The sequence below is a fragment of the Muscardinus avellanarius genome, assembly GCF_963383645.1.
Source record: "Muscardinus avellanarius genome assembly, chromosome: 13".
Taxonomy (NCBI): domain Eukaryota; kingdom Metazoa; phylum Chordata; class Mammalia; order Rodentia; family Gliridae; genus Muscardinus; species Muscardinus avellanarius.
Window position 1 is genome coordinate 5,812,832 of NC_137799.1, and position 24,088 is coordinate 5,836,919.

Here is a 24,088-nt window from a genome sequence, read left to right on the forward strand (position 1 = left end):
AGGGTTCCTTCCTGAAGGGCTCAAATGCCTAGCTCCGTCCCTCCTGCCTCTGCGACATCATTGAGGGTAAGTAGCCGGGGGCGTGGGCTGGGGGGGTCTGCTGGTGGTGGGCACTGGAAACTTGGAGCTGTCCAAGGAAGCCTAAGGAGGCCCAACGCCTTGCGCCAGCATCTTCTGAGGATGGGCTGGGGTCCTCAGCAGGGCCAGCCCTGCAAGCCTGAACTTAAGACGTGTTCCGGAAGGATGGAGAGTACTGTCCCCAAGAGTGGGGGACACGGGCTTCTGGCCTCCTGCCCTCTTGGATTTTTGGTTTATTGCCAGCCCTTGTGTACAGGGAGGAGGGAGGAGAGAAGGGACGGAGAAGAGAGGGGCGGGGACTCCAGGCTCCGGATTCCCTGGTCCAGAACCCCTTTTAAGGCAGATCGTTTGTGCTTTATAAAGAGACAGAGGAAACCAACCAACCAACCCATAATGACCAAACAAACAGGACAAGTCGCGAGGAGTCAGGAAGATGGGGAGTCGAGGGAGGAGAGCGGGTGGGCAGGGCGCCAGGCGGGTCCTCAGGGCAGGCTGGCAATGTCTCTCTCTGGAGGGGGCCCGACTGGCTTGGGGCTGCTGTCCTTGGCTTTTCCTTCGAACATCATGACTCTGGTTAGCAGATGGAGAAAAGAAAAAAAAGCAAACATTGGGATTAGGACCCCTTGCCCTCAGCCAGAGAGGTCTTCCCAGCCTTCTGTCTGTGGGGTCCCCAACAGAATGCCCCCAGATAAGTCCTCTGGGGGATCTTTGTGAAAGCCCATGCTGGTGGCTATATGGAAGGGGTTTATGGCCCTGTTTTTATTATATATATATAGTGGTGCTTGGGATGGAACCCAGGGGCTTTCCACCTCCGGGCGACACTCCCAGCCCTACTTTTTATTCTTTATTTTGAAAAAGGGTCTAAGTTACGGAGGGCCTCATTAAGTAGCCAAGGCTGGCCACGAACCTGTGATCCTCCTGTCTCAGCCTCCCAAGTACTGGGATTACAAGTGTGTGCCACCACGCCCAGCTGCCAGGCCCCATTTTACAGAGGAGAAAACAGAGTCTCAAAGTCCTGACGTGGCCCCTGAACCAAAAAGGCAGTCCAAGGTGCAAACAGGGCTGATGCTCCGGGCCACGCATATGCCTTCTCCCAGCCTCGCTACCTGGGGAACGTTGAGCAAGGCTGGCCCGTGGCTCTGCTCCAGACCCCTCAGATCTTCAAAAAGTACCCACTGCACCCCAAGTCCAGCCTAGGGTAGAGGTACAGAATGGAATCCCTGAGGGGAAACAGCCTGGATTATTTATTTATTTATTTATTTATTTCGGCGGTATTGCGAGTGGAACCCAGGGACTTTTCTACCTCCGGGCTATACTCCCAGACCTATTTTCTACTTTATTTGGAAACAGGGTCTCACTAAGTTGCTGAGAGCCTCACTCAGTAGCTGAGGCTGGCTTCGAACCCGCGCGATCCTCCTGTCTCAGCCTCCCAAGCGCGGGGATTACAGGTGTGCAACGCCTGGCACAACGCCCGGCAACTGCCTGGGTTTGGATGCCAGCCCTACGGATCCCAGCTGGGTGACCCAAACTAGACACACAGCCTCTCTGATCATCAGCGTTTCTGTCTGGAAGCAGGAATATAAAAAGCTCTGGCCCTCAGCTAACTCCTTCATGAAATGAACAGGTGGTTTCCATTTATTTATTTATTTATTTATTTATTTATTTATTTATGTACTTATTATTTGTGGTTCTGGGTATTAAACAAGGGGCATTCTATCTCCAAACTATACCCCCACCTCTATTTTATTTCTTTTTTTTTTTTTTTTTTTTTTTTGCGGGTCTGGGGATGGAACCCAGGGGCATTCGACCTCCAAGCTACACCCCCTGCCCTATTTTTTTATTTTTATTCTTTCTTTTGAAACCGGGTCTCACTGAGTTGCAGAGGGCCTCACTAAGTAGCTGAGGCTGTCCGCGAACCGCGATCCTCCAGGTCTCAGCCTCCCGAGTGCTGGGATGACAAGCGTGCGCCACCACGCCCAACTTCTATTTTATTTCTTACTTGGAAACAGGGTCTCACGAAGTTGATGAGAATCTCACTATTTGCTGAGTCTGTCCTCGAATCTGCCACCCTCCCGTCTGGGCCTCCAAAGTACTGGGATTACAGGAGTGCACCACCACACCCAGCTTCCCTTTGTACTTTAATGAAGTAAATCCCCTTTCACGGAAGCCAAGTGTGTGTCTTTTTTAGCTGTGACAAATGACAAGACTTCAGGGAGTTTGTCCAAGGACCTCGACGAGCAGGCTCGGCTCCCGTATGTTAGATGCAGGCACTGGCCTAAAATCCCACGTCCTGTCACCAACATCCCCCAGGAGATGTGTTCTCATCCCCATTTTATAGATGAAGAAACAGGGCTCGCGGACCCAAGGTACCCAGCCTCGGGTCATTCGGGTAGCGAGTGACAGCGTTAGGATTTGAACTCAACCGCCCCGGAGAGCTGATTCTCAACTTTATTTGATGCTCACAACAACCCCATGGGGTAATAGAGTTGCTTTACTAGGGAAGAAAACAGACACCTAGGAAGTGTTGACCGTAGATGTACCGTCATTACACCTTGCTGCGGCCAGCCGCCGGCTCTGGTTCTACTGATGTTCCACCTCAGGGTTACTCCCCTGTGACGGACGTGTGACCGGGACCATTTCACAACCAGGGAAAGAAGGATCAGGAAAATCCAGGCCCTCGCCCGAGCCGGGGCCTCTCCCCGCAGAGGGACTTTGCCTCCAGAGGCCCCGCGGGAGCGGAGGAGGTACTCACAGCTTGAGGACGGCCGATCGTTTCCCCAGCATCATGTTCACGAAGTCTCGGTAGGAGATGGTGTCGCTGCCGCCGCCTGTCACCTCCGAGATCATCTTCTTCATCTCCAGGTGGGTCTTGGGGACGCCAAGCTTTTCCATCATCCTCTTCAAAGACATCAGGTCTGCAGCGGGGAGAGCAGATCCCTTCGGTGTAGCCCGGCCGTGGAGGCCAGGCGAGCGTGGGAATGAACCAATCCACGGCTGCACCCCACACCTGCGGAGACGAGCTCGCCACACGCACCCGGCTCTCTCCAGAGGCCATATGGGCTGGTGGTTGCAGACCTGGGTGGCAATAGCACTCCACCATTTATTTTTTCTTTTCATTACTGGGGATGGAACCCAGGGGCCTTCTACCTCCGAGCTACACCCCAGCCCTGTTTTTTAGTCTTTATTTTGAAACAGGGTCTCACTGAGTTGCAAAGCGCCTCACTAAGTAGCTGAGGCTGGCTGCAAACCACGATCCTCCTGTCTCAGCCTCCCAGATGCTGGGATGACAAGCGTGCGCCACCGCGCCCGGCTGAACTCCACCATTTTTGGTTGTGGGACCTGGGCGATCTTCTGGAGCCCTCTGAGCCCTGCTCCCCTCCGTGGTAGAAGAGCTCGCTGGGATCACTCAAAGGCCTAATGTGTGCCAAGCACTGGCTCAGAGCAGGTGCTCAATAATGGAGCCACACAAGGGCGCACCGTTGTCATCATTTCCTCTGCTGTCCCCTGCGGTTAGCTGAAGCGTCCGCTCCCCTGCTCCCCAGACAGCTACTGCCCTGGGGGCGGGACCGGGGAGTGGGCCTGACCCCAGCACCAAAAGTCAATCTCTTGGGTCCAGTGTGTCTGGGGACTAATTGCCCCCCTTGCTACTCCCATCCTGCTGTCCTAGGGTTCCGCCTCAGCTGCAAGGGAGAGAAAGTCAAAAATACCCTTGGAGCAGGAAAAGCAACCAAAGAACAGAATTCAAGAAAAACAAGGGAGGCACCAAAAAGTCACTACCCCACACCCCCCAGGGCCGCTCCTCTGACCTCCCTGCTCCCACCAAGATCTGAGGCAATTTCCTTGGCATTGTTTTGCTGTGAACAATGGATGGGCTAGGCTGGGGAGAGGGGCTGGGCATCGCTGGGGCCCTGAGCAGAGGGAGGCCAGATCTCACCCAAGGAGCAGGGCAGGCAGGACGGCTGCCAGTCCCAAAGGTGCCAGTTTGTCCAGGGCCTTCCAGGGAGCCGGGCAGCTGCCGGGCAAAGAGCAAAAGGGCTCCCTCCTGCACACGGCTCACCAGACTGGAAATGGGCAAGAACTTTCTGGAAGGCATTTTGGCTGGATGCTTCAGAAGGCTTTGACCCAAAATGTCTTACTTGTGAGATTTACTCTAAAGAAATGACCAGCCACTGGGTATGGTGGCGCACGCTTATAATCCCAGCATTTGGGAGGCTGAGACTGGAGGATCACGGTTCGCGGACAGCCTCGGCTACTTAATGAGGCCCTCTGCAACTTAGTGAGACTGTTTCAGAATAAATAAAAAATAGGGCAGGGGGTGTAGCTCAGTGGTCAAATGCCCCTGGGTTCTATCCCCAGACCTGCAAAATAAATAAATGAATAAAAAAAAAAAATAAAGCCAGGCATGGTGGTTCACAATTGTAATCCCAGCATTCGGGAGGCTGAGACCAGAGGATCATGGTTCGTAGACAACCTCAGCTACTTAGTGAGGCCTTCTGCAACTTAGTGAGATCCTGTTTCAAAATAAAGAATAAAAAATAGGGTGGGGGTGTAGCTCGGAGGTCGAATGTTCCTGGGCTCCATCCCCACACCCACAAAAAATAAAAATAAAAATAAAATAAATAAAAAGGGCTAGCTTGGAGGTATATTGCCCCTGGAATCAAACCCTAGTACCCAAAACAAAGAAAAATGAACAAAAAAGAAATAGCCAAGCCTGGCGTGGTGGCACATGCTTGTAAACCTAGCATTTGGGAGGCTGAGACTGGAGGATAGCGGTTCGCGGACAGCCTCAGCTACTTAGTGAGGCCCTCTGCAACTTAATGAAAGACCCTCTCTCAAAATAAAGAATAAAAAATAGGGCAGGGGGTGTAGCTCGGAGGCCGAATGCCCCCTGGGTTCCATTCCCAGACTTGCAAAATAAAATAAAGTAATAATGGTTAAAACTGAGGCAGGTGACTTAGTGAGACCCTGTTTCCAAATAAAATATAAAATGGGTCTGGGAGTATAGCCTGGAGGTAGAAAGCCTCTGGGTTCCACCCCCAGTACCACCAAAACAAAAAACGAAAAGAACTGAGCCAGGTAGCACACACTTGTACTCCAAGCACTTGGGAGGCAGAGACAGGAGGATCACTGGCCTCAACTACTTAGTGAGGCCCTCCACAACTTAGTGAGACCCTGTTTCAAAATAATTAATAAAAAATAAGGCTAGGGGTGTCGCTCAGAGGTAGAATGCCCCTGGGTTCCATCTCCAGTACCATCAATCAATCAATCAATCAATCAGTCAAATAATAATAATGGTTAAAATTGTAAGTCATCTGAATGATCAGGACTCAGGTATTAACCAAATTAATTAGTGAATCCATTCCTATAAAGGAATATCAGGCAGCCATGACTGGGAGGCAGATAAACCTGTTCAGAAGCCAAGGCCTGGGCCCTGGGCCTGTCCCTCAGCTACCAGTGCTCAGGCGAGTCCTCTTACCTTTCTGAGCCTTTGTCTCCTCATTTGTGAAATGAGGTGTTAAAAGCAGCCCAGTGTGTTCATGGTGGCTCGCACCTGTCATCCCAGCACTTGGGAAGCTGAGACAGGAGGACTGAGGTCGGGATCAGCCTCCTCAACTTAGTGGGACTCTCAGCAACCTAGCAAGAACCTGCTTCAAAACAAAAATAAAGCCGAGCGTGGAGGCGCACGCTTGTAATTCCAGGACTTGGGAGGCTGACGCAGGAGGATCGCAGGTTCGAAGCCAGCCTCAGCTACTTAGTGAGGCCCTGTTTCCAAATATAAAATGGTCTGGGAGTATAGCCCGGAGGTAGAAAGCCTCTGGGTTACACCCCCAGTACCACCAATAAATAAATAAATAAATAAATAATTGGGCTGGAGGTGTAGCTCTGAGGTAAAATGCCCTTAAGTTCAATCCCCAGCAACACACACACACACACACACACACACACACACACACACACACACACACACGGCTTAGCCAAGTGTGGTGGTGCACATCTATAATCCCAATACTTGCAAGGCTGAGACAGAAGAGTCTCAGGTTCAAGGCCAGCCTCAGCTGCTTAGCAAGACCGTCGGCAACTTAGGGAACCCCAATTTCAAAACAGAAATGCGAAGGGGGCCGGGGGTACAGCTTAGAGGTAGAATACCCCGAGCTCAACCCTTAGTTCCAAAACAAAACAAAACCCAGCCCTGACCACGTGGTAGCTTTGCAGGTCTCCTACCAGAACACAAGTGCCACCGGCTAGGTCTGGCACCCCAGGGCTCAGACAGCAAGATGGATAGGGTCTGTAGGAGGAGGGAAGCATCAATGTACGTAAAGCTTCTTGGCAACTGTAGGACACCGGACAGTGGTAAAGCAGGCTGGGGACAAAGGCAACACCAGCCCCCAGGTCCAGGAGTCCAAAGCCTTTCCAGACAGCCCTAGGCAGGGCATGGGTCCTAGTCTCCAGTCACCCACACAGGTGCATCAGTGGGCCCCCCGCATCCCATCCCTCCTGCCCAAGCCATCAAGGGCCCACTCACCAATCTCGCCTTCATTGTTCAGATCAAACTCCATGTATTTCTCTGGAAATCACAAGCAAAACCTGGGCTTAGCCTGGGAGCAGCATCCCTCCCAGCAGGGCCCAGCGACTGCCTGGAGAATACCTCCAGGGCCAGGCCCTGGCCCCTCCCTCAGTCACGTGTGCCTTCAGCTCAGCCATGGTCTCTGCAGGAAGCTCCTCCTGCCTGCGCCACCCCCATAGGTGCACAAGAGCAGAAGGGGGCAGGGGCCACTCTGACCCTAGTCCTGAGAAGGCAGCCGCTTCCTCCCGGGGTCCCCAACCAAGGGCAGCTGGCTGCATCTGAGTCGGCAGAAACAAAACTGGGGCCAGTAGATTCCTGGCCCTGGAGACCTGGGGATCCCGGGGTTGGGGAAGAGTGGGTGCGGACAGGCATTGGGGTGTTTCAGGAGTGTGTCTGATGACATTGATGGGCAGTCAAGTGTGGGATCCCTGGGTTCTCAAACCAAGAGAAAAGCCATGAGCCGAGCATGGTGGTGCACACCTGTAATCCCAGGACTTGGGAGGCTGAGATGGGAGGATCACAGGTTCGAGGACAGCCTCAGCAAGTAGTAAGACTCATCAACCTAGTGAGACCCTGTTTTAAAATAAAAATAAAATAGGGCTGGGGATGTAGCTCGAAAATAGAATGCCTCTGGGTTCAATCCCCAGTACCATGAAATGAAATGAAATAAAGTAAAATAGGGCTAGGGGTATGGCTCAGAGGTAGAATGCGACTAGGTTCAATTCCTAGTATCAGGAAGAGAGAGGCGGTGGGCTTTCTCCAGCTCCCAGTGGCACAATCCCCAGGCCCCCACAGACCCTGCCCCCCAACCTCACCCGCAGACTCTGAATTTTAAAATACCTTGATCAAAGAGTCCAGAAAACCAGCAGAGAGGGAGGGTGACAGAGATGAGCCTGGTGTCTTCTGATAGGGCCTTATGTCAACTAACCTTGTGGGCTTGGGCAGGTCACCCCTGGCTCAGCAGAGCGGGCCCTGTGGTCTCTTCTGCATCCCAGAGCCTGGGGTCCTCCTGATGGACTGTGAGCACCCCCAGCCCCTCCACCTGCCCACACACTGGCCTCCTGGTTCCCACCCCCTCCCCACCTGCTCTACTGCCTGGAATGTTAGCTCAGGTATACCCATGGCCCCTTTTTTAAAATCTTTTTATCTTTTTTTTTTTTTTTTTGCGGTACTGGAGATGAAAACCAGGGACATTCTACCTCTCAGCTACACCCTCAGCCCTATTTTTTAGCTCTATTTTGAAACAGGGCCTCATGGAGTTGCAAAGGGCCTAAGTAGCTGAGGTTGGCCGTGAACTGTGATCCTCCTATCTCAACCTTCCAAATGCTGGGATTACAAGTCCTAAATGCTGGGATTACAAGCGTGCACCACCATGCCTGGATTTTTTTTTAAATATTCTAATTTTGAAACAGGGTCTTCCTAAATTGCTACAAGTCTTGCTAAATTGCTAATATTGGCCTCAAACCTTTGAGACTCCTGTTTCAGACTCCCAAGAACTGGGGTCAAAGGCACGCACCACCACGCCTGACTATTTTTCTTCATTCTTAATGTAAAAAGCATCATAGCACCCTGCTCCGAGCAGGGGCTTTGGAGCTGGACTGACAGAGTTCAAGGGTTCAAGTCCCAGCTCAGCCACAGGCGAGCTGTGTGACTCCCGGGCAATGACCCCATCTCTGGAGCTTGGGTTTCTTCACCCCCCTAGCAGACTGAAGTGATTTGGGGAGCTCGTCATGGTGGCTGTTAATAATAATATTATTATTATTATTATTATTATTTATTTTTTTTTTTTTGGTGGTACTAGGGTTCCTGGAAGCCCTTCTACCTCCGGGCTACACTCCCAGACCTATTTTTACATTTTTCATTTTTGGAAACAGGGTCTCCTAAGCCAGCGCGCGTGGCTGGCTTCGAACCTGCGCGATCCTCCTGTCTCCGCCTCCCATGCGCGGGGATTACAAGCGTGCGCCACCACGCCCGGCAATAATATTATTTTTTGATGCTAGGGGTTGAGCCCACGGGCATCCTGTCTCTGAGATAATTTTTACTCCAGCCCTCTTTTTACCTTTTTTTTTTTTCAGTACTGGGGATGGAACCCAGCATTTTACCTCTGAGCTTTATTCCAGCCCTATTTTTTAGTCTTTTTACTGGGGATGGAACCCAGGAGCATTTTACCTCTGAGCTATATTCCAGCCCTATTTTTTAGTCTTTTTATTTTTCGAAACGGGGTCTCGCTGAGTTGCAGAGGGCCTCACTAAGTAGCTGAGGCTGGCCGCGAACCTGCGATCCTCCTGTGTCAGCCTCCCAAGTGCTGGGATTACAAGTATGCGCCACCGTGCCCAGCTTGTAATTAATATTATTAGCCATCTATGTCCTGTCTGCACTCGGTGAACTGAAGTCCAACTGACAGGCTCTCAGCCCTGGAACAGGCAGGGCGTCCCCATTGCAAACACTTGGGGTGGGAGTGTGACCTCCCGGATACTGGCCACGGCTCCTCCGGGGAGTCCAGAGCCCTGGCGCCCCGTGTGCATCCCTGGGGCAGGGAGATGGGTCTGCCCCGCTCCGTGTATGCACAGCTCCTCGCCTTTCGAGCCGCTGGCTGGGAATCGAGATCCAGAGCCCCGAACAGAGGGACCTTTATGCTGTCCCTCTCCCCACGCGGGCTCCTGGGCCCTGTTTTCTTTTCATCCCGTGCTGCCGGGATTCAATGGGCAGAAACCCTGCCCCCCTGCCCCACTGCTGCGACACAAATGTCCATTCTCCGCAGGGGCTCCTGAGACCTCCACCACGGAGAGGGAGTCAAGGACTGGCTCACAAAGGGAGGATTGTGTGCTGGGGCCCCGGGAGCGAGCAGGGCCTGGGCAGGAGCGGACAGGAGCCAACCTGAGCCCTGCTGGACAGCTGGGGGAAAAAGGGGCAGGGCCTGCAGGCGGGGAGACGGAGAGGGGCTTGCCCCTACCTCCAGGGGCTCCCCCATCTCGGAGCCTGCTCAGGAGAGGGCATTCTGGATGAAACGCTGCAGCCCAGCCCTGCAGAGCTTGCAAGTACCACACGCCGGGGCTGCGGGGCCAGCCTGGCTCCCCTGGGCTATGGGGGCAGCCAGCTGCAGCTCACCTTTGAAGGCCGCCAGCTTTTCCGGGAGGTCCTCTTCATCATTATACTTCTGGTCACAGAGGAACTCCTATAACGGCGAGAGCACCGAGCTGAGCCGGGGCAGAAGTCAGGCATGCAGTTCCCGTGCCCGGCCACCTCCCCTCCTGGGCCTCCAGGAATGGCCAGGAAGGGGTTGTCCTGGCTTCCTGCTGACCCTGGCAGGTAAATCTGTCTACACAGTCCACCCTGGGGGTATGGGACGCCTCCTCAGGAGCTTGGGGAGGGTGTTGGAGGATCTGTTATAAAGCTAAACACCTTTGATGAGGAGCTGGGCCAGCCCCCAGGGACCCCGGCTCCAGGACCCCTGAAGCCGTTGGCTCTAAAGACCAGCTGCCTGGTTCCATCACTCGCTTCTTAGGTGTGTGATCCAGTGCAAATCAGCTGTTCCTAGGATCTCTACTGCCCTGTCCGCCAAGTGAGGAGAGCCAGGTAGCTACTTTTTATTTTCTTCTGGTACTGGAGGTTGAACCCAGGGGCATTCCACCCCCACCCTATTTTATTTATTTATTTATTTATTTATTTATTTATTTATTTATTTTTGGTGGTACTGGGGGTGGAACCCAGAGGCTTTCTACCTCCGGGCTACACTCCTACACCTATTTTATACTTTATTTGGAAACAGGGTCTCACTAAGTTGCTGAGAGCCTCACTTAAGTAGCTGAGGCTGGCTTCGAACCTGTGCGATCCTCCTGTCTCAGCCTCCCGAGCGCGGGGATTACAAGCGTGCGCCACCACGCCCGGCTTATTTTTTATTTTGAAACAGGGTCTCACTAAGTTGTTGAGGGTTTTGCTTAGTTGCAGAGACTGGTTCTGACCTGGAATCCTCCCGTCTCAGCCTCCCAAGTACTGGAATTCCAGATGTGCACCACCACACCTCACTACCTTTCTGGTCTGTTGTAAGCCCTAAACACACAGGAGATAGCAAAAACCTCAGTGACTCCAGACCTCAGACCCCCACTTACTAGCACGAAACGACCACAACAGTGCCCCCCTCCCTCCTTGGGCACCTGCCCCTCCGTGGGTGCAGTGCACCAGGAGAATGAGGGGCTTGATATCCGACACTCGGGGGTGATCATATGGGGCTCAAATTGGCCTCTCTGTGGCTCAGTTTCTCCCCCCCCCCCCCCCCCCCGCTCAGCACCCTCAACGGTAGCAGAAACTCACTGGGCGGTCGCTCCTGCCTGGGTTGCAGAAGGTCTGACTCCCCCCACACCACTTTTGGTAAACTTCTGACTACGGTCAGCACTATGTTATACTAATCTCAATAATCCTCCCAGCTGATACTGGGCGTGGTGGTCCATGCCTACAATCCCAGCACTTGGGAGGCTGAGACAGGAGGATCGCAGGTTTGTGGACAACCTCAGCAAGTAGTGAGACTCTCATCAACCAAGCAAGACTCTGTTTCAAAATAAAAATAAAAGCCAGGGTGCTTGGGAGGCTGAGACAGGAGGATCACGGTTCGCAGACAGCCTCAGCTACTTAGTGAGGCCCTTTGCAACTCAGTGAGACCGTTTCAAAATAAAGAATAACAAAATAGGGCTGGGGGTGGAGCTGAGGTTGAATGCCCCTGGGTTCAACCCCCAGTAACACACACACACACACACACACACACACACACACACACACACACAAGTAAAATAGGGTTAGGGGATGTATCTTGAAGGTAGAATGTCCCTGGGTTCAATCTCCGGTATAAAAACAAAAAAAATACAGAGGCTGCAGTATAAAATAGGGTCAACAGCCGGGCGTGGTGGCGCACGCTTGTAATCCCAGCATTCAGGAGGCTGAAACTGGAGGATCACAGTTCACGGACAGCCTCAGCTACTTAGTGAGGCCCTCTGCAACTCAATGAGACCCTGTTTCAAAATAAAGAATAAAAAATAGGGTCCGGGGTGTAGCTCGGAGGTCGAATGTCCCCGGGGTTCCATCCCCAGACCCGAAAAAAATAAAATAATTTAAAAAAATAGGGTCAACAGAGTGGCACAAGCCTGTGCACCCAGAGCCCCTGGAGGCTGAGGTAGGAGGAGCACAGATTTGAGGCCAGACTCAGCCGATTAGCAAGACCCTGTCTCAAAGAGTAAAAAGGGGTGAGGATGTGGCTCCCTGGTAGAATGCCCGGATGGGCTCTGGGCTGGGGCAGGATTCTGGTCCCTCGGGATCCCTCCTCAGAGGCTCCTGGACACCGGGCTCCCCTGTGCGATCGAGCCGAGCGATTCCAGCTTGCAGTTCAGAGATGGTGAACTCTTTCTGAACTCGTGGCAGCAGGCACTGGCGATTGTCTAAGAAGTCTTTACTTGGCAAAATAAAAAGCGAGCCTCCCTGTGTGACAGAGCCGCGCCCCATGTCTCCCGCCTGCTGACTTCATCTGTCTCTCGCTGGACCCAGAAGCGATCCAGGACCCCAGGAGGCGCCTGATTTGCCTTCGGTCGCAAACAAGAGTCAATTGTCTGGCTTTGGGTGAGGATGGGGTGGGGGAGCGGGGAGAAGAGCTGGGAGGAAGGGAAGGCCTTCCAGAGCCAGTGGCAGTGGCGGCCTGCGGGATCACGGGAGGAGCAGCCCGGCTGGGTGGTGAGGCCCAGGGAGGTTGTGGGCAAGCCAGGCAGACCCAGCAGGCCCTGGGGCTGCCCCGCCCGCCCGGCTGCAGGAGGGCACAGGCCACAGGTTACAAACCAGCCCCAAGCCTCCCCTGCTGCCTGTGGACTGGAGTATTTCACCGACTAGAGATGTATTTCACCTCTCAGATTTTTTTTTTTTTTTTTTCGGTACAGGGGATGGAACCCAGAGGCACTCTACCTCTGAGCTACATCTCCAGCCTTATTTTTATTTTATTATTTATTTTTTATTTTTTATTTTTAATTTTTGGTGGTACTGGGGTTCTTAGAAGCCCTTCTACCTCCGGGCTACACTCCCAGACCTATTTTTACATTTTTGTTGGAAACAGGGTCTCCTAAGCCAGCGCGTGCGGCGGGCTTCGAACCTGCGCGATCCTCCTGTCTCTGCCTCCCGAGCGTGCGCCACCACGCCCGGCTATTTTTATTTATTTATTTATTTATTTAGTGGGTCTAGGGATGGAACCCAGAGACATTCTACCTCTGAGCTACACCCCCTGCCCTATTTTTTATTCTTTAATTTGCAACTGGGTCTCACTGAGTTGCAGAGGGCCTCCCTAAGTAGCCGAGGCTGTCTGCGAACCGTGATTTTCCTGTTTCAGCCTCCCAAATGCTGGGATTACAAGCATGTACCACCACACCTGACTGGTTTCCTTTTTGGAACAGGGCCTCACTAAGTAGCTGAGGCTGGCCGCGAACCCGCGGTCCTCCTGATCCCAAGTCCTAGGGTCGCAGGCGTGTGCCACCACGCCGGGTTCCATCCCCACTTCTGAACCACCTCGCCCCGCTCTGCTCCCTTTCGTCCCACAGGACAAGTCACCTCCTAACACAGTCTCCACTGACAGGGCTTAGGATGGTTATTGTCCATCGTCTCTCCTGCTAGTATAAAGGTTTTACATACCAGGTGCTTCATAAATATTTCCAGGATGAGTGAACAAATTGAGGTTCAGAGAAGATAAGTAACTTATGCAACGCTGCTTAGCTAGCAAGTGGCCAAGCTGGGAATGCGCTCTGCTGGGTGCTGCTTGGGCTCCCTGCCTGCACACAGCTGGGGAAGCGGGCAGGAGCCTGGAGAAGGCAGGTCCCCAGCCACAGGTCCCGGTCTTCTGACCCGCCCCGATGCCCAGTGCTCAGCAATGCCCAGCACAAAGCAGGCACTCACTAAACATCTGTTGAATATTCCAATAGAGAAGCCTGCCTTTCAACCAGGGTTACTTCCTCCTCAGTTCCTTAAACTGGTCAAACAGCTTTGCAAAAATGTATGCGTATGGCTGGGCAGGGTGGCCCATGCCTTTAAGTCCCAGTACTTGGGAGGCTGAGACAGAAAGATCACAGGTTGAGGACAGCCTCAGGTTCTTAGAGAAATATAGTTTTGAAATAAAAATAAGTAGCCACAGCCGGGCGTGGTGGCGCACGCTTGTAATCCCCGCGCTTGGGAGTCTGAGACGGGAGGATCGCCCAGGTTCGAAGCCGGCCTCAGCTACTGAGTGAGGCTCTCAGCTACTTAGTGACACCCTGTTCCCAAATAAAAATATAAAATAGGTCTGGGAGTGTAGCCCAGAGGTAGAAGGCCTCTGGATTCCACCCCCAGTACCACCAAAAAAAAAGTAGCCAGGCATGGTGGTGCATGCCTGTAATCCAGTACTTGGGAGGCTGAGACAGGAGGATTGAAAGTTCGAGGATAGCCTCAGCAAGTAGTGAGAGTCTCAGCAAACCTAGCAAGACCCTGTTTCAAAAAAAATTGCAGCCCGGCGTGGTGGCACGTGCTAGTAATCCCAACACTTGGGAGGCTGAGACAGGAGGATTGCAGGTTCACAGCCAGTCTTCCTTCTACAACTTAGTGAGACCTTGTTTCAAAATAAGGAATAAAAATAGGGCTGGGGGTGTAGCTAGGCAGTAGAATACCTCTGGGTTTAATTCCCAGTACTGCAAAAAAAAAAAAAAAAGAAAGAAAGAAAGAAAGAAAAAGGAAGAAAGAGCCGGGCGTGGAGGCGCACCCTTGTCATCCCCGCGCTTGGGAGGCTGAGACGGGAGGATCGCACAGGTTCAAAGCCGGCCTCGGCTACTGAGTGAGGCTCTCGGCAACTTATAAAAACTAGTTCTGTGTGTGTAGCCCAGAGGTAAAAGGCCCCCTGGATTTCATCCCTAGTACCACAAAATAAATAAATGAATAAAATAGAAAGAGAGGGAGGGAGAAGAAAGGAAAGAAAGAAAGAAAGAAAGAAAGAAAGAAAGAAAGAAAGAAAGAAAGAGAAAAATAGTTCGGGGTTGTAGCTCAGAGGTAGAATGCCCCTGGGTTCAATCCCCAGGACCAAAAATAATAAAATACAAAAAATTAAAAGGGCTAGGGTGTCCTCTGGAGGTAAAATACCTCTGGGTTCGACCCCCAGATCCAACAACACGACAACAACAGGCGTCGTGTGCGAGGCCGCAGGGGACTCGGGAATGGACTCGCACCTTCCCACGCGGGGAAGCGGTACCGATGGCCTTGCCGGAGCCACAGAGTGACGGGCGGCAGGAGCAGCTGAGCGGCTCCTGCGTGGGGAGCAGCCCTCCCGGCCGGGCGAGGGCAGCTGTGCCTGCAGAGGCGGCCAGGCAGCGGCTCCCACCCCACCTTGGGCTTCGGGTTCTTGGCTCCTGCTCACCGCAGCCCACAGTCTTCCCTCCAGACAGCCCCCCTCCTCATCCCTGTTCAGCCGCGGGCACAGCCTGGAGGGGAGGGGGGACCTCATCTCCCACAGGGAGAGGAGATAAAGCCACCCCACCCCAGATATTTGGAAGTAAAGCAAAACAATAAAAAGATAGGGCAGCCTAGAGCCAGAATGCCTGTTTTTGTTTTTTGGTGTTTTGGTTTTTTTGCGGGTCTGGGGATGGAACACAGGGGCATTCTACCTCCGAGCTACACCCCCTGCCCTATTTTTTATTCTTTTATTTTGAAACCGGGTCTCACTGAGTTGCAGAGAGCCTCACTAAGTAGCTGAGGCTGTCCACGAACCGCAATCTTCCAGTCTCAGTCTCCCGAATGTGCTGGGATTACAAGCGTGCGCCACCACGCCCGGCAGAATGCCTGGTTTGAATCCACTTAGGAGCTGTGTGAAAATGACTTCACTTGTCTGTTAGCTAAGGAAGAACAAAAAGATCCTATCTATCTTCTAGATAGGATCTTCCTAGAGATTACACTATGCAAATAAATGCATGTAAAATACTTAATATAGGACCTGGTACTTAGTAATACTAAATAACTGAGTAGCCAGATGCGTGGCTCACCCCTATAATTCCAGTACTTGGGAGGCTGAGACAGGGGCAGGCTCAGCACAGAGGGACACTTTCACCAATCCAGTGAGACCCTGTTTCAAAATAAAAATAAACACCAGGCATGGTGACGCACGCTTGTAATCCCAGAGCTTGGGAGGCTGAAACAGGAGGATCACACAGGTTCGAAGCCAGCCTCAGCTACTGAGTGAGGCTCTCAGCAACTTAGTGAGACCCTGTTTCCAAATAAAATATAAGATAGGTGTGGGAGTATATCCCAGAGGTAGAAAAGCCCCTGGTTTCCATGCCCAGTACCACCAAAATAATAATAATTAATAATAATAATTATTATTATAATAATAATAAAGTAGAGCTAAGGGTATGGCTTGGAGGTAGACTGTCCCTGGTTTTGATCTTCAGTACCAAAAAAAAAAAGAATTGTTAGTATTTATTATTATTTTTTAGTAGTTCTATCCATACAATAACCCCCATCAGTTATTAGGCAGATTAGGAAAGAGAGACGCTGACTCCTGGTTTCAGCTGGTTGAGACTCCTCTCGACTTTCTGGGTTTCCCCATTGACGGATGCACCAATGGAAGCTCAGAGAGGTTTCTCAACTCGTGTAAGATGATAAAGCTTCAGCCAGGTATGGCGGCTTGTGCCTGGAATCCCAGTACTTGGGAATCTGAGATGGGACAATCGTGGGTTTAAGGACAGCTTCAGCAATGTAGTGAGACTCTCGACAATCTAGAAAGACCCGGTTTTCAAACAAACAAAAAACCAAAAAAAGGGCTAGGGTGTCGCTTGGCAGTAGAATGACCCTGGGTTCAATACCCAGTCAAAAAAAAAAAAAAAAAGAAAAAAAAAAAAAACATGCCGGGCGTGGTGGGCACGCTTGTAACCCCAGCATTCAGAAGGCTGAGACAGAAGGATCGCGGTTCGCGGACAGCCTCAGCTACTTAGTGAGGCCCTTCACAACTCAGTGAGACCCTGTTTCAAAATAAAGAATAAAAAAAGCTGGGCATGGTGGTGCATGCTTATAATCCCCGCACTTGGGAGGCGGAGACAGGAGAATTGAAGCCAGCCTCTCTGGCTTAAGAGACCCTGTTTCCAAATAAAATATAAAAAACAATAGGTCTGGGAGTGTAGCCCGGAAGTAGAAGGGCTCCATCCCCAGTACCACCAAAAATAAAAGAAAGAAAGAAAGAAAGAAAGAAAGAAAGAAAGAAAGAAAGAAAGCAAGCAAGCTGGGTGTGGTGGCTCACGCTTGTAATCCCAGCATTTGGGAGGCTGAGACGGGGGGATTGCGGTTCACTGACAGTCTCAGCTACTTAGTGAGGCCCTTTGCAACTCAGTGAGACCCTGTTTCAAAATAAAGAATAAAAAATAGGGCAGGGGGTGTAGCTCAGACGTCGAATGCCCCTGGGTTCCATCCTCAGACCCGCAAAAAAAAAAAAAAGAATAAAAAATAGGACAGGGGGTGTAGTTTGGAGGTCGAATGCCCATGAGTTCCAGCCCCCCGACCCACAAAAAAATAAAAATAAAAATAAAATGTCTACCCAGCCACAGAACCCAGACGGCACTGCTCAGAGCATCCAGCTGCACGCCTGTTCAACAGCTGGGGAAACCGAGGCCCCTGAAGGGAACGGTCTTGCCTAAAGCCACAGTGGGGGTGAGCCTCCCATAAACTCGGAGCCAGAGACATGCAGGGCGGAGGGATTAAGGCTGTTCAGGCTTAAGTCAAGTCAGGCTGTTCAGGTTCCAATCCCAGCTCCAGGGCTTGGTAGCTATGCAGCCCTGGACAGCTTGCTTTACCCCTCGGGGCCTCAGTTTCCTCCTTCGTCAGACAGAGTCCTGCAATGAGACCTCCCCACAAGTGGCTGTCAGGATTCAGCGGGCTCACTGCATAGGCAGCGCCGGGATTCCAGCACACTTAGGATGTGTCAGAAACCATTCTTGCATAACCCTGATCACCCAGACTCAGCCAATTTGCGTAGAGAAAGGACCCACCCGCAACTCTCCTGCCACAGTCCTCCCGGGAGCCAGGGCAAGCTTCACATTACCCCTGGGCTCCCATCTCAGCCCCAGGGGACAGCGCCCCCAGTAGCACTGCCCCCGGCTTGGTCACCACAACAGCTGATGCACACGGGGAGGGCCCTCCCTCCGACCCAGGAGCCCTGCTCAGGCCACAAGAGGCTGTGTCCGGGCCTCTGGGGCCCGGCCAGCTGCCCACAGCTCCCTAGCTAAACTCCCTTCTGGGGCTGGTACCTCCAGCACCTTCTCCCGGGCCCTTGCTCCTGGCCCTCCGGAGATGTCTTTATGTATTAGACGCAGCAGAATTTTAGGGTGGGCGGATATCACCATTCTGGAGGCCATCCAAGGGCTGGCAGCTGACACCCTGGGCAGGAACCCCAAAGACACAGAACCCCACACTGGCCTCTGACGCAGCTCAGAGGCTCTTAAAGGGCCAGCGCCAGGCCACAAATGCCCGGCCTGGCACCTGGCTAGTAGCAAGAGCCTGTAACGTGCACCCACAAGGACGGCGGGCTCACATTCCCCAGGGCAGCTTGGGGACCTCATCCGGACACCATGTCCTTGCCAATAGATGGGGCAGCTGAAGAAAAACACGCCAGCGGCCAGAAATGAAGCAAAGCCCGCAGAAATTCCATCTGCAGCTGCCTGGGACCTGGCCACAGCGAGGTCACAACTGGCCGCACCTGCGGGGACACTGAATCCCCAGAGGCTCACGTGACTGCTTATCGCCATCTTCCTTATAATATATTAAGGGAGAGCAAGAGAGACGGGTGCCCAGCGATGCCAACTGGCCACCCGCACCTGGGCAGGAACGGAGCAGTTCCACCAGGTACACAAGAAAATAAAGAAGCCAGGCCTGTATAGTCACCCAGGTCAGGTCTCAGAGGGCACCTAGGTCCCAGAGGGGCAGGGGACATAAACACCACCAGGCAGTGATTCCCAGCCTGCCCTGCCGGCTCCCTGCTCAGTACAGATGACTCGTAGGCTCCTACATGCGACCAGGAACTCTGAGCGCCCTTCATTCAACCCTGGAGGGCTGGGACATCAAGATGAGGTCGCCAGAGATCCTTATCCACATAAGAGAGGTTTGTGTCACCACCGGGCTGCAGCCGCATGGTGCACACGAGCCAGGGCAGGCGACAGGCAGAGTCAGGAGTCTGGCCAACCTGGTTCAAGTCCTGTCCCCCCACTTCCTGGCAAGTGTCTTCATGGGGCTCAGCCTCTGTTTCCTCATCTCTACAATAGGAGTCATGATCATTCTTGCCCCACAGGGATGTTTAGAGATGATGCATGTGTCAGGCCACAAACTTCTATTACTGACTTATAAAATCCTGGTCAGCCGGGCGTGGTAGCACATGCTTGTAATCCCAGTACTTGGGAGGTTGATGCAGGTTCAAGGACGGTCTCAGCTGTATCAACCAAGTGAGAACCAGGCTGGAGGTATAGCTCAAGGTAAAATGCCTCTGGGTTCAATCCTTAGTGCCACACACACAAAAAAAGTCCAAGCACAATGGACCCCACCTATAATCCTAGTACTTGGAAGGCTAGACAGGAGGATGGCAGGCTCAAGGCCAGCCTCTAAACTTAACAAGATTTACAAGTTTGTATGACTACAATGCACTAATAAAAATTTATAAATTAATAAAAAATAAAAATGAAAATAATAGCCAGGAGTGGTGGCGCCCACTTGTAACCCCACCATTTGGGAGGCTGAGACCGGAGGATCGCAGTTCATGGACAGCCTCAGCTACTTAGCGAGACCCTTTGCAACTCAGTGAGACCTTGTTTCAAAATAAAGAATAAAGCGGGGTGTGTTGGCACACGCTTGTAATCCCATCACCTAGAAAGAAGGCTGAGACCAGAGGATTGTGGTTCATAGACAGCCTCCACTATTTAGTGAGGCCCTGCACAACTTAGTGAGACCCTATTTCAAAATAAAGAATAAAAAATAGGGCAGGGGGTGTAGCTCAGAGGTCGAATGCCCCTGGGTTCCATCTCCAGACCCACACACACAACAAAAAAGAATAAAAAAATAGGGCTAAGGGTGTAGCTTGGAGGTAGAATGCCCCTGGATTCCATCCCCAGTACCACAAAAATTAAATTAAATTAAATTTTAAAAGACTAAAAAAAAAAAAAAGGCTGGGGATGTAGCTTGGAGGTACAATGTCAGAGTTCTATTCTCAGTACCGCAAAAAAAAAAAAAAATAATAATAATATAAAAAAAGCCGAGGATGTAGCTCAGAGGTAGAATGGCCCTGGATTCGATGCCCAGTACCACCAAAAAGAAAAGACAGGACCCAGCCTGGCGTGGTGGTGCACCTTTGTAATACTAGTACTTGGGTGGCTGAGACTGGAGGATCGCAGGCTCAAGGACAGCCTCATGAATTTAGCGAGGCTCTCAGCAACCTAGTGAGACCCCTGTTTCCAAATAAGAAATAAAATCGATCTGGGGATATAACTCAGAGGTAGAATGCCTGTGGGTTCAATTCCCAGTACCACCAAAAAGAGAGGAGAAAAGATTCCGGGCCCTAGCGGGCAGGCTCACGTCCTGCCTGGCTCCTCCTGCTCAGCCTGGGGCACGGGTCCACTGAGGGGCAGCTCGCCCAGCCCCTCTGCTTCTCTCCGTCCCTATGGGAAGCTGGAAAAATTCCTCCCGTTGCCATATATGGCCGGGGCTGGCTGGCCTGGGGTCACTGACCATGCCATCAGGGCGCGGGGAATGCCAGCTATGTGGAGGAGTGGGAGGCGCTCGCCGGTCCCCCTTCAGTAGCTTGACATTTTCACAAGCACCCCCACACACAAACACAGGGTGGGGAGGGGGCGCCCACAGCAGGAGCCAGAGAGACTGCGTGGACAGCCTGGGTTCCAGCCGTGCAACCCGGGGTCTCCGGCGGTGCCCAAGCAGCCAGGCAAGCGGCAGATCACGCGACCCCTGCAGGCCCATGACACCCCGCGCCGCTGCCTTCCTGCTTGAACTGGGCCACTGGGCAGTGCTGAACCCAGTCCCCAGAAGCCACACTCCAGTGGATCAAAGGAAGGCAGCTCCCTCTAGAATATTCTACCCCAGAGACTCTTTGCTGCTGCCACGGCCGGGTGAGCCCAGGCTTGTTTATCTCCGCTGACTGTTTCAAGGGCTTCAGAGGGGGCAGGGATCATGGCTCCTGCGAAGGCCAGGCCGGGCCAGTGAATACTTCAGACATATTCTAGTTTTCCACTCCCTGTACCTTGAGGTCCCATAAGAAGACAAACAGCAGCTAGGCCAGCCCTCCTTCACACCTTACATAGATTATCTCAGGGGGAAATCTGCAGCCACTATTATCTCTTCTCTGCGATGGAAGTTCAGAGAGGTGCTGCCCAAGGTCACAGAGCCAGGTGGCCTGGCTATCACGCTAAACCCAGGTGTGGCCACCTTGACCTGTGGGGTTAGAATCGGCAGAGGCTTCTAGTTCAATCTGGAAGCTTCCTTCTTCTAGGGGCCAGAATGCACCCTGCGCCACAGCCAGACTGCAACCTGGGCTCACTGGTGGCTCTCGGCACAGCACCAGGCAGGGACAGGGCACGAGACGTCAAGCTCTGCCCGCTGGCTCCCGTGTGGCCTGGGTCTGCCGCCTGCCCTGTCTGGGCGTGGGGACCCCAACGTGGCCAGGTCACAGCCCCTTCTAGGCCACCCACTTTCCAGTCCTTGTGCTGTCGCAATCAGCCCCCAATAGCCACAACCCCCCCTTTCCTTTTTTGTGATACTGGGGGTGAAACTCAGGGGCATTCTACCTCCGAGCTATACCCACAGCCCTATTTTTTATTCTTTCTTTTAAAGCAGGGTCCACGGAGTTGCAAAGGGCCTCACTATGTAGCTAAAGCTGTCTGAGAACCATGATCCTGCTGTCTCAGCCTCTCAAATGCTGGGATTACAAGCGGGCGCCACCACGCCCGGCTCACCTTCTTGCCAAAACAACCCCGTGCCTAGTCCCACCTCTACCTCCCGAGAGCGGAGTTGGCCGGAAAGGCCCCACACTCTCAGCTCTCCTGGCGGGTCAGCTAGTCACCGAAGCCCCAACGCCAGCTGTCTCTGGCTCAAGGTCCTGCTGGCTGTGGGTGGATTCAGCCAGCTCAGAACCCACCCAGCCCAGCCACCCAACCCAGCGGCCCAGGGGGCTGTGTGAGGTCAGGATGGCAGGCTCCGGTCCAGAGGGCAAGAGCAGCCAAGACTGAGGCTGAACAGGAGGGAGCCCCGTAGGCCAGGACCCTGGAGCCCCAGCCAAATGTGCAGGCAACCGTTCAGCAGAGATGCAGGGTGCACCAAGAGGCTGGAGAAGGGGGAGGTGAGCACTTGGAGGGACCCCAAGGTGTCCAGAACCCTCTAGCGGACAGCCATGGGCAGTCCAGGAAACCCAAGGAGAGGGTTGGACACGGTGGTAATACCAGTACTTAGGAGGCTGAGACAGGAGGATCACAGGACTGAGGCCAGCCTCAGCAACGTAGCAAGGCCCTGTTTCCAAATAAAAATTAAAATAGGGCTGGGGATGTAGCTCAGAGGTAGACTGTTTCTGGGCTCAGTTTGATCCCCAGTACCAGGAGAGAGAGAGAGAGAGAGAGAGAGAGAGAGAGAGAGAGAGAAAGAGAGAGAGAGAGAGGTGGAGAGGGGGAGAGAGAGAAGTTTCTGGCAAGATGGAATACTTCAACAGGGTCCCCACCCCTGCATCCACCTCCCACAGCCTCTACCAGGGCTCTGCTGACCCCATCGGCCTCTCACCCAGGACTCTGAACTGGGCTCAGCCCCAGGATGTCCAGTGGCCCAAAGGAGTCGGCCTAGGGAATGCCCAGCATGTTTCACCAGTTAGCAAGAGGCAGAAAATAACACTACTACTCTCCACAGGGTGCCTCCGGAGGGGGGCGCGCTGGATAAGCACCCCACTACCTGCCTGCATTCTGAGCCTCACAGCGACCCCGCCCGAGGCGAGGCCCCGGCTGGAGGCCTCAGAGCCGGAACAGACAGAGGCCAGATCTGATCCAGGTCCCCGAGGTGCCTGGCTGTCCTGCCTGAGCCAATCCATATCTCCTAGGGTTGACACGCCATTAAGCAAACTTATAGAGCACCCATTGTGTGGCTGCTAACCGCCGGAAGGACGGACTGCTTCGCAGAAAGACACCAGGACCAGCAGGGAAAGCCCGAGTCCCTAGACCACCTTCCCTAAACGCCAGAGGAGGCTGCCTGTCCGTGGTGGCGGCGGGGTGGACAATCTCAGTCCTAGGGAGGCTGAGCCAGGCGGGCAGCAAACCTAAGAGCCACACTGAGTTAGTTCTGCGCTGGGAGCAGGAGGTCGCAGGGAAATGCCAGCGTCTGAGCTGAACCCAGCCCTCGTGCTCTGTGCTGGACGGCGCTGGCCCGGGGTCCCCCCTGGTGCCCAGCCCTGCACTGCGCCCAGGGGCTCGCGGGCGCGGTCCGGCCGCACGGCGCTCCTGGACGACCCCACCTCCCCAGCCTGCAACCCGAGACTGGGCTGGCCGGGGCTGGGAGGTGGAGCGGACTTACCTGGAGTCCGAGGCGCCGGGGCCGGGCCGGGGAGGCACGGGGGGCACGGGGGGCGCGGGGCCGGGGGGCGGGAGCGAGGCTGGTGCGCGGTGCACCGGACCTCGCCGGCCCGGAGCGGGGTCTGCGGGTGGGCGGCGCGCCCCCGCCCCTCCGAGGACCCGCGAGCGCGGCTTACCCGGTTGATCTCGGCCAGCCTCCTCTCCTGCCGGGCTTTGAGCAAGCCGAACGCCTTCCCTCCTGCGGGAGACAAAGAGGCGGCGGGGAGGGCCGGGCTCCCGCCCGCCGTCCGCCCCGCGCAGGTGGCCGGCGCCTACCTTGGAACCTGTTGCCGAGCGCGACCGACATGGTGGGCGCGGGGCTCCGGGCTCTGGCGGCCAGCGAGGGACGGGCCGGGACGAGGGACGGCGCCTGGCCGGCTCCGGGGCGAGTGGCGGCGGGAGAGGGCGGGGAGCCTTGGCCGGACACACCCCTGCGCCCGGCCCGCCCTCCCGCTTCCCGCCCGGCCGCGGGCATCAAAGGGCCTTTATGCCGGACACCAGCCCGCCGCCCCTGTGCTGGTCCCCTCTCGCTCGGCCAGGGCCGGAGAGCATCCCCGCCGAGGGCGCGGCCAGCGCGGGCTGGACTGTGGCCCTGGCGCGGTGGTGCCCCGACACCAAGGACGCTGGAACTCAGAGGCTTGTTAATAACCCGTTTCTTGGGCGCCCAGGGGCATCAGGAGCGTGGTCACTCCTCCTCGCAACTCTACTACGGAGGATCTTCATTCCCATGTTAACAGGAAAGTTGGGAAGGTGGCCTTAACTCAGTAATCCTTGAGCTCAGGATGCAAGAAGCACGTGCCTGCGTGCATACGTGTGTGCGCACTACCTCCGAGCT

General features: G+C 53.9%; 1 protein-coding gene across 1 annotated transcript; it reads right to left on the minus strand.

The window, feature by feature from the left end:
- Positions 1-560: 560 nt before the first annotated feature.
- Positions 561-23,560, minus strand: AIF1L (allograft inflammatory factor 1 like; the record flags this gene model as incomplete). Its single annotated transcript, XM_080709046.1, has 6 exons — positions 561-648; positions 2,831-2,993; positions 6,602-6,643; positions 9,752-9,818; positions 23,391-23,452; positions 23,530-23,560. 6 exons carry the CDS (start codon positions 23,558-23,560, stop codon positions 561-563), a joined length of 453 nt encoding a protein of 150 aa, XP_080565172.1.
- Positions 23,561-24,088: the final 528 nt, after the last annotated feature.